Raw genomic sequence first — 10,012 nt, 5'->3', positions numbered from 1 at the left:
ATCCGCAATCATTTTTATTCACTTCAGATCAGCTATATTTAGCAATTTCTGGAAAACCGCCAATGAATTATCTGTATTGGTATCTCTTTCTTAATATCTCCTTAATTTTTAACCGATTTTCATTCCGGCTTTCATTGGATCAACTGCAGTGATCAATTCTTTTTGTCTTCGTGACCGTTGAAACCTGTCTGGAACCTCCCCTCTCGATAGTGGCATAACCATGCGTGGTAAAATGCATTTCAATAATACATTTTAAAAATGTAGGCATATATCATGGAGGTAGAAACCTCCAGGCATATATGTAAAGTATTGTAGTTAGGTCCTTGGAGTCCCCTAAAACTATTGTGCCAGAAAGCTATAGATCAGGGACAGTGAATAAACATTAATTCATGCAACACTCATTTGGTATTCTTTTGAATGATGGAAGATAAACTAATTCATGCAATACTCATTTGGAATTGTTTTGAATGAGGGAAGGGAGTTGGATTATGATAATTAACCCTTAGAAATATGAAAATATAAAAGCTTATCGTTTGTAGGCCATCGATCTTCAACGTACTAGTAGTTTATAGGGAGTGTAAATCATAGAAGTAATAGCCAAAAGTTTGAACAGTTCTGATCACGTGATCCTTCTCACAAAGCAATTAAGATGATTTGGGGCACGTTTCGGGTAAAAATTTGCCAGTATCGTTTAAAAAGAAGATAAAATGATAGCAAAGCAATGAATTTGTGGCTGATTTCAAATATACCCCGTTTATAAACACTAAATTTCGTTTATACAACAAAAAGAAAACGTGAAAGTTGATGCGATACCCCTGCACAATCGATACCTCATTGTTCGATATTCTTTTGAGTTTTGCCGGTCCGCTAGCTAGCTCTCGATCTCGCGCTTGCACTATAGCTCGTTCGCTTCAACGACAAGTGGTTGCCGAGTATCTGAAAGCCTCATTTGGTGATATATTTTTCAGGAGAAGGAAAGGAAGCTTTACAAATCGAAATGGAGGCGATTAGGAAAAAGATGAGTGGGTTGAAAACGAGACTCGAAGAGGAGGAGGAAAAGTGTAAAGACTTAGAAAAGCAGAAACAAGAGATGGAGGAGCGTGCAGACGCGGTAAGGAATGGCCGTAACAATTTGCTGTGTGGCTGTATCGTATGTAGGCTGTGGGGTGGGATGGGCCAATGGCAATATGGTCACTGAATTGAGTGAGTGACTTGATTGAACAGTGAATGCCCATGTGTGATACCGGTACGGTATGTGTTGTAGCAACAGTAAGTTATTGGGGAGTTTAAATGTTGATCCTTGGTTTTTAGAGACTAAATTACTTACACACAAATCACCATCATTATGATTAGGGGGTTAACGTACTAAAGACGTGTCGAGGTCCCCGGGGCAAACCCCCCCCGTACATCTTCCGATTCGCGAAAATTTCTGTAACCCTATTTCCAAGAAAATTACTCACCCGGGTAATTTTAGGTTGTTTTTGCTGTTCTTGTTATCAGAATCTTAAGATATTAATTACATTTTGAGATAAGTGTCTGTGCATAAAATGTGATGATGCGCGAATTATGGTCACACCGCTTTCTCCAGCAAGCAACTGCGCATATGCAGTGTGAGGGACCTACATGTAGGATGCATTGTGCTGCAAACATGTAATGGGGGGGGGGGGGGGTGATAGTGTACATGTAAAACTTGAGAACAACAAATTTTTTACAGGTTCCTTGGTATGACAACAATTTGAAGTAGCATTCATTCATCTCGATAGTCTGTTCATGAATGAATTGATCCAACTACATGTACATAACATGTATATGATGTACACTATGTATGTATAGCCACCAAACCCTTTGATTGTTGATTCTGACAAACGTATTTAAGTCAAAGTTGAGCTATGCCAGGAAACAAGTGTTTGATTGATAATGGCTTTGGTGTGCTTTCATATAACCTTTGCACTACAATGTATGTTTTTTATAGAGATGACACTTTTTGAGGTTTGATTTGATTTTTTTGGGGGGGAGGGGGGGGGGTCACATCTCAAATATTGATTGAATGTAATCTATTTGAATGAAACAAATCTTGTGTAACAAGGGTTATCATTTTCATGTAAGTACTCACAATTAGTACTCAATGACATTGGTATGTTCGGTACCAAGTTTTACTATTGATTAGAAGGGTTTTGCAGTACATGTAACCTAGATTTTAAAAAGTTAAACATGATGATAACTTTGTGTATTCTGGAATATTCATTGAATGTAATCTATTTGAATGAAACAAATCTTGTGTAACAAGGGTTATCATTTTCATGTAAGTACTCACAATTAGTACTCAATGATATTGGTATGTTCGGTACCAAGTTTTACTATTGATTAGAAGGGTTTTCCAGTACATGTAACCTAGATGATTTAAAAAAGTTAAGCATGATGACAACTTTGTGTATTCTGGAGTTAGTGGAATATGAAGTACTTGAAAGATTGTAATTTCATGAAATCATTTGAAATTTTTTTTAAAATCTGTCTTCCTACATGTTACTGATACAGTCATTGTCGTACGTTCAAAAATCCACTGTCACTTTTTTTTTAGATACTGTGTGGTAACCAAATTATTTTGTAATCTTTCCCCGTCTGGCGTCATAGTACCTTTAGATAAATACATGTAGGCCTACTTCTTGGAGAAAAATTACAGACCTACATGTACATGTAAATAAAAAAAATGATTGTACATGTACAGTGTAGGCCTACTTGTAAAGTAAGTTTGCATTGACATAAGACATTCAGAATAGTTCAAGAATTGAGTAATATTTGAATAGGAAGTTTTTCATTGTTCATCTTCATATTGAATGTTTTTTTTTCCTGACTTTTTTTGGTTAAAGTTGATATATGTATACTGTGATAACTAGATAACATGTGAAATTAACACTTGGCCTTCTGAAGCTGTTTGGTTGATATAAATTGGCCCCATATGGTAATTTTCAGAAATGGTATACAACCACAGCTATCTGATGTGTGAAGTAATTTAAAATGTGTTCCTGTCTTCAAGCCTCATACTAGTAGTGGTATGATTGCTTGACAGGTTTTCCTATTTTTAATACCACAGTATACATTTAAAATCAGATTTATTAAACTGCATAGTGTTTTACTGTTTAGTCCTCCATGTGAAATATGACTATCAGAATAAAGGGATCAAATTTCAAAATATTATGTTCACTGTATTTTACAACTGGATCAGGGTGGGTATAATAAAATAAAAAAAACATTAAACAAAATATTTGTACACATTTTAAATCACATAATTTGTAAAATTTTAACAGTACTGTACTGTGAGCATTTCGTACATATACTGTATAAAAGTATATTGTATATTGTATGATTTATACAGCTTTGCTTTTTCAAGACCCAGAGGAGATCTTAAAGTGAAATTGACAAATGGGAAGATATATTACATAGTACAACAATGCAAGTTTTGTGTATATATTTACCACTTGACAGTTGGGTATTTCGCTTAAATACTAAAATTAACAGGTTTTGACAATAGGATTTACAAGTATTGAGCTTCCTAACGGGATGAATTACATGACATCACACTGTGTCAGGAGGGTTGTGATTAGCCAGGCGGCTTCTAGAGAGTAAAAATCATTTATTAACGTAAGGTTACTCTCATACGAAGCCAGGGAGTCCTCCCTATTCATCTGCGTGTACCGCAAAAAACCCTGAAACTTTCGCCCCCGAGATTTCTACTTTCCTTCTAAAAGATCTAGCTCTAAATCATGTACATGGGATAAAACTTCATTTCCGACATTTGTACGCTCTCGTTGTTATTTTTAAACAAGAATTCATTAAAAAAAATGAAAAAATATTGTGAAAAGACGGAAGAGACTTGCCCGATGTTTACGCCGCCATCTTGTTTCTTACTGTACTTCCCCAACGTTACGGACGCGAGAGGAAAATGGCACTGACAAATTATTCAGTGCTCAAATGGTTGGAAACCAACAAATCTTTGTTATACTTAACTGTTAAGCTGTGAAAATGCAGCTGGTATTGCTGTGTTTATATCAGTATTTTTTTTTAGCTTTTGATTTGTAAGATTTGTCAGTTTCACTTTTGTGGGTCCAGTCTGGGTCTTCAATGCTGCATGATAGAACTTGTATGTACATGTACATGTAGATAGGCCCAGCCGCCCAGTAAAACTTCATGCACATGTTTATAGTACATTATGTAACAAACACACTTTTAGGTTCATCTTAATGTAAATTGGGTTTAATAGGGGAGTACATGTACAAGTTCACAACAAGCATTTAGATATCTACATTTTCCTACAATAAGACAATGACTTTGAAGTAAACTGTTGCATACAGACAAAGTATAAGATACAACAGGACTGAGATACAATGGCGGATTAAAAGATGAAGTTTATGATGAGAACAAGACATCCTACTCTCGGGTCAGTAAGGGTGCAAATCATTGTTGGCTCAGCCTGAAGCTTGTTTTATCTTCTGTATGGTATTTCATATATTCCATATCCCTATCAGCATGGCAAAATAATGAACAATGTCCCCATTTGACCTATGCCTGTAAGGGCCTGTGAGCAGTTCTCTTCACAAACCAAAAGATTGTTGCATATTTCAAAGATATGTCATTATCAATATAGTTTCTATCCTGTAACTTTAGCACAAGGAATAACAAAAGGATGTTGTTGTGGAATCTGAATTGCAGTGAATATTTTGATATTTATGAAGATAGATTGACCCCCAATATCATCAGTGATTTTACGAACTGGCTCAAATCTAATTTTCGGTCAAATTTTTAAAATTTATTCTCTTGCATATTCTAAAAGCCCATGATTTACATGTACTCTATTGATTTGCCAAATTTCAGATAAAAATTTGTATTGTTTAATAAAACAAGGGGAAGGGCATATTTAATATTTTTACAAACTGGCTCAACTCCCGCCTTTGATTTTACAAACTGGCTCAAAGCCATTCTTTGTGTACTATAAAGTCTCTGGAATAGCGCGCACAGGTCAAAGACCCAACCTAGATGCGGCGCGTATGCCGTGTGTATGTGCTTTGTGCAGGGTTTGTGCCTCTAAAAATTAAGCGCATGGCCCGAATGATTTTACAAACTGGCTGAAACTGTGGTTTGGGACACTAAAAATCAATGCGCATGGTGCGCGTGATTTTACAAACTGGCTCAAACCCCCTGTTCTGGGTAAAAATTAGCAGCTTCTGGAATGCATACAAGCGCTTCATTTCAAATATGAAATATTAAATACGAACTGCGGATAAAATTTTGTATATTACAAAAGAATAGATTGCATGCTTTAAATTGGTATAAATCATTGATCTGGTTTCTTTCAAAGCGTGAAGTTATGAGCGTCTGAAAACAGAAAAACATCCAAACTTTGAACACGATTATCTCGAAATCATGTTTTGGAGACCAGCCGAGGTTTGAGCCAGTTCGTAAAATCACTGACGATGTGTAGGCTTTATTCCTGACATTGGTACATTTAATTTAGAAGTGTTTTTTTTTGTAAGTGTGATGAAAACATAGTTTATGTACAGGTATATAATACCAGTAACCTGAGAATCATGTTATTAATATCCTCTCTGAGGAATTTTGATAATAAGTATAATAATGATGATGAATACATTGGCTTACATTTACATGTAGAATACAATGCAATACTAAAGAGGGCACTGCAATGCCTACATTGTACATGTGTATGTATGATGATGTGTCGTTCTAACTACATTTAGTATTATTTGTCAACAATTATCTAATTATAAATTACTAATTACAATTATCATTATTATAGACCTTCTAATTAAGCATCTAATTAAGCTTGAAAGTGCACTATATAAATTTTCTGTATTATAAATATTCTCATTCTACATGTAATACAGTGGAAATCAAGTTGCGCTCATGCGTTGCATTTAAAAAACTCAATACATATAACAACAACAACAATAATAATAATAATAAATCATAATAATGATGATGATGATGATAATAATAATGGTAATAACTGTGAGCTGTCTGCTAATGTTTTGTTACAACTGCTGCACACTTTGAAATTTATGTGGAATTGAAATTTTACCATTTCTGTAATTATTGTATTCTTGTCCTTACTAGATCTTTAATTCGAAACTTTGATTTTTGTGTATGTGTGTTAATAGGCAGAGGCAGAGGTGAAGAATCTTAACAGTAAACTTATCCTTCTTGAAGAAGACAATGGCAAACAAGAAGAGGCATTAGGAGATACAAGGAGAAGGCTAGAAACAGTTGAAGTAGAAGCAGACGAAAACTTAAGGTAAGAATCAAATGCCATTTTAATGACTTGTTTTCAGTGAAGTTAAGTAGGTGAGGAGATAGGTTGTTGACTACATGTATGGGGAAAGTCTTGACACAAGTGTCTACTACATGTACATGTACAGTACGACAGGTCAAGGGAATTTGTCAAGTTTATTTGATATGTAGGCCCTAGATATACATGTAGATCTCATAACATGTGTTTTACATTTGTATACCAATACATGTAAATGATTATGCATCATTCATAGAAAGCACCAAACATAATATGTTTCTAAATCTATTTCCCTGCCTGTGGCACCACTACCTGATCAGGCATTTGATCATTCAAGGAATTTCTTCCTACGGGAACCCATTTGTCACTCCTGAGTGGAGAGGGCAAAAGTACATTTAGATAAATTGCCTTGCCAAAGGACACGAGTACTGTGATGGGATTTGAACACTGGACCTTGTGAGTCTGGTCTTCTCTCAGTTCCAAAATGTGAAACAAAGTGGGGATAGGGCTTTTGTTTATGCAGGGCTTTCGCTATGGAATTCCCTTCCACAAGATACTGTACAGTATATCTGTGATAGCCAGCCTGTTGTAATGAAACTGTTTTAGATGAAACTAAAAACTTACCTATGCGATTCTTTTTATCAATGATTTGAGTATAATATTTCTATGTTCCTTTGTTATTTTGTATTCTCCCCCTTCAACTGTGCACCTTGAGCATCTCTACAATGAGTTAAATTTTAAGTTTGGAGATTTATCCACTGAGCCACAACATAAGCCGTACACTTCTTCTCTTGAAGTTAACCTACAATACATGTATGATGGTTTCTTTTAAAAAGGTCAAGGTACATGTAGGCCTATTTGTCTATGCATATTGTAAATGATGTGATCTGATTTTACATCTCAATATACAATGTAGTAATGTACCCTTTATATACTTCAAATTCATAAAAATTTACTGCTACACAGTTGCGCTCAGATGCTCAGGATTGTTGACTGATTTGATAGTATCTGACCCTACCAGCAATATTGACACAAGTAATCTTAAGCTGATGTAATATTGAATGTAAATACAAAGTCACAGTCATGGTGAGAATTAGTGATTTAAAAGAATGCACATACATACATTACAACCAATTTACCCCAGTGACATTATCATTTGCCTTGTAATGTTTGAGAGTACTGTACCTTTTCAAAGTACAATGTAGGTCCTACATAAACCCTACATGTACATGTTGATAAAGTTGGAACTTGCAATTCCATCACACATGCTCCTACACTGTAGCAAAAGTTTACTTATATTTTATTTGCTATCTGACTAGATACATGTATTTATTGCAGTTGGAGATTAATTATGTACCAGGACCCTGTTACATAAAAGTACCGGTAACTATTATGGAAACTTCGCCATCCAATGGTAACTACCATGGTATGATCAACGGCCAATCAAAACCACTTGAGGAGTCCATTGAAGGTACCATTGAATGGCAAAGTTACCATAATAGTAACTTTTATCAACAGGGCCCAGATCTCCAAAATATTAATGTATAAACTGTTTTTTCGTGGGGGTTTTATTTTCACGGATTTCACAAATTACAGATTGGCCGTGAATTTAACAACGTGCAAAAATATTGACACATTTTGTAATCAGTGCCCCAAATCTCAATGTCCCCAACAGCAAAGCTTTACTATTGCAAAATGCAAACATCCTGTGTGGTGAAAAAATTGAGATATGCACCTATGTATGTACAAAAAATAAGGTTGAGAAAGTACAGTATAAACACATGTAGACGTAGTAATTCAAGAAATTAGCTAAAATTTCACTTTTTAATTTCTCAAACAAAATCAGAGCCTAAATTATTTCCTAACATATTTTTACCAATATTTATTCACTCACTGTAATAATTACAATGTATTTTCCATGAAATAATTGATTTTATTGTCATCTGATTAACTCTATACACAGGTACATTGGCAGTTATTGGCATACTCATTAATATTTGTAAGTCACATGACCAGAGGTTTTAAGGCGTAAGATTCTGTTCACAAAATTCAACATTTCTGTACTCAAACCAACTTAAAAAAAAATGAATCTAACAAAACACAACTTCCAAAGATTGCTTTTATAGATCAAACTATGACGAATTTTCAGATCTAAAGATACAAAAAAGGTGAAATTTAAGCCACTTTATTTACAAAAGACACATCAGCATAGAGGCTTTGAGGAGCATATTTTTACACATGTTTTGCACTATTTTTGCTTCTCTGTAATGCTGTGGAAGTGTTTGGTACATCTTGCAATCGCGAATTCAACCCGGGGGGGGGGGGGGGGGCACTCAGTATATAATGCATAGTGGGTATGTGCCGCGGAGGGGACCCCCATTTTTACACTCAAATTTCCGTTCGAAGGCATAGCATTTTTGTCTTATTGAGAAAAAGAAAAAAAAGAAAGCCGCTCCAAAGCATAGCATTTTCTTCTTATCGAGAAAAAAGATGAAAGAAATCCGCTCCAAAGCTTCGCATATTTTTCGTTACGCTGTTCCGGTCGCATTGGCTGCCGGGCTAGCTGCATCATGCACGCATGCCCGTTCCATATGCATAATACGCACTCACACGCTGGCGATCTGTTCCAAGGACCCCCGTTTTCACAAACATTTGTAGTTCCAAAGCCCATTCCGAGGACCCTCCTTTTTACAATAAGCCCGCTCCAAGGCCCCCGTTTTTTATCTCGCCCGCGGCACACCCCTACTACTTTTTTGTTCGAGTGCCCCCCCCCCCCCCCCCCCGGGAATTCAACAACCCGTGAAAATGTCGGAACCCCCGCCATTCGCGAAAAAATTATGTACGCAAAAATAACAGCTTATTCAGTATTTTAGGTGAGGTTGCATTTCTACTCTCAATAATATAGATACATGTAGTACTGTATCAGGGAATAGTACTGTACTAGGGAACACATCAATGGATAGAAATGTGAAGCATGTACATGTATAATTTTCTTTGAATGAGTCAGTAAGGCACTGTCACAAACACAGTGATACCTTGTCTTCAATACCACACACGTTTCACAGATAACAGGAGAGAAGCCTTTGAAAGAGGGGAGTGGTTTTATCAATACAGCGGCCCAATGTATGCTGATTCATGTGTGCATTGACCATGCATGCCAAAGAGGCTCTATTTAGTAAGCAGTTTACAGTTGGTCTGTCTGTCTAATCCCTATGGCAAAGCGTTGAATATATCGAGTCGAAATCCACCTGCTCTTTCTTTCTCTCTTCTCTCCCATCTCGTGTGCTTTCTTATGAACAGTATTAAACCATGGACTTACAATGTACTGTACAAATTTTATGTAGGTCCATGATTTAATCATAATTAATACAGGATTATAAAGCCGGCAACCTTCATGATAATATGAAATTATTATGTTTTATACGATTTTCTGAATATTGTTTTATTTCAACTAAATGTTATGTCACAAAGTTTAAGGCTAAATACTTCATATTTCAGAACCTTATTTAAGATTACAGATCTATTCATGTGGGCATACTGGTGAATAGGCTTACATCTTCATGTACATGTATGTCTAGTACATAATACATACATGTATATTGAGGATAAGACTAGGAGGATTTTCACAATTTCATTTCAGGTTACTGTACACAATTGAAATAAATGAACATCGTCAGTCTGTATATTTTTCTTCCTTATTTCTGCTATTAATAT

At 35.6% G+C, this 10,012-nt stretch overlaps 1 protein-coding gene across 1 annotated transcript; it reads left to right on the top strand.

Annotated features, from left to right (window-relative positions):
- Positions 1–401: 401 nt before the first annotated feature.
- On the top strand, positions 402–8,939 carry LOC129259998 (tropomyosin-1-like). Its single transcript, XM_054898098.2, has 2 exons — positions 402–1,111; positions 6,171–8,939. Exons 1-2 carry the CDS (start codon positions 998–1,000, stop codon positions 6,306–6,308), a joined length of 252 nt encoding a protein of 83 aa, XP_054754073.1. The 5' UTR covers positions 402–997; the 3' UTR covers positions 6,309–8,939.
- The last annotated feature ends 1,073 nt before the right edge of the window (positions 8,940–10,012 follow it).

This window comes from Lytechinus pictus, unplaced genomic scaffold (genome assembly GCF_037042905.1).
Source record: "Lytechinus pictus isolate F3 Inbred unplaced genomic scaffold, Lp3.0 scaffold_19, whole genome shotgun sequence".
Taxonomy (NCBI): domain Eukaryota; kingdom Metazoa; phylum Echinodermata; class Echinoidea; order Temnopleuroida; family Toxopneustidae; genus Lytechinus; species Lytechinus pictus.
Note: the sequence above shows the minus strand (reverse complement) of the source record. Positions and strands in the feature narration are given on the sequence as shown.

What these genes read in the sequence shown, in the direction of transcription:
- LOC129259998 (XM_054898098.2), top strand. Translation starts at nt 998, where the DNA reads ATGGAGGCGATTAGGAAAAAGATGAGTGGGTTGAAAACGAGACTCGAA. An exon ending in TGGAGGAGCGTGCAGACGCG is followed by an intron (nt 1,112 to 6,170) that starts GTAAGGAATGGC and finishes GTGTGTTAATAG; the next exon opens with GCAGAGGCAGAGGTGAAGAA.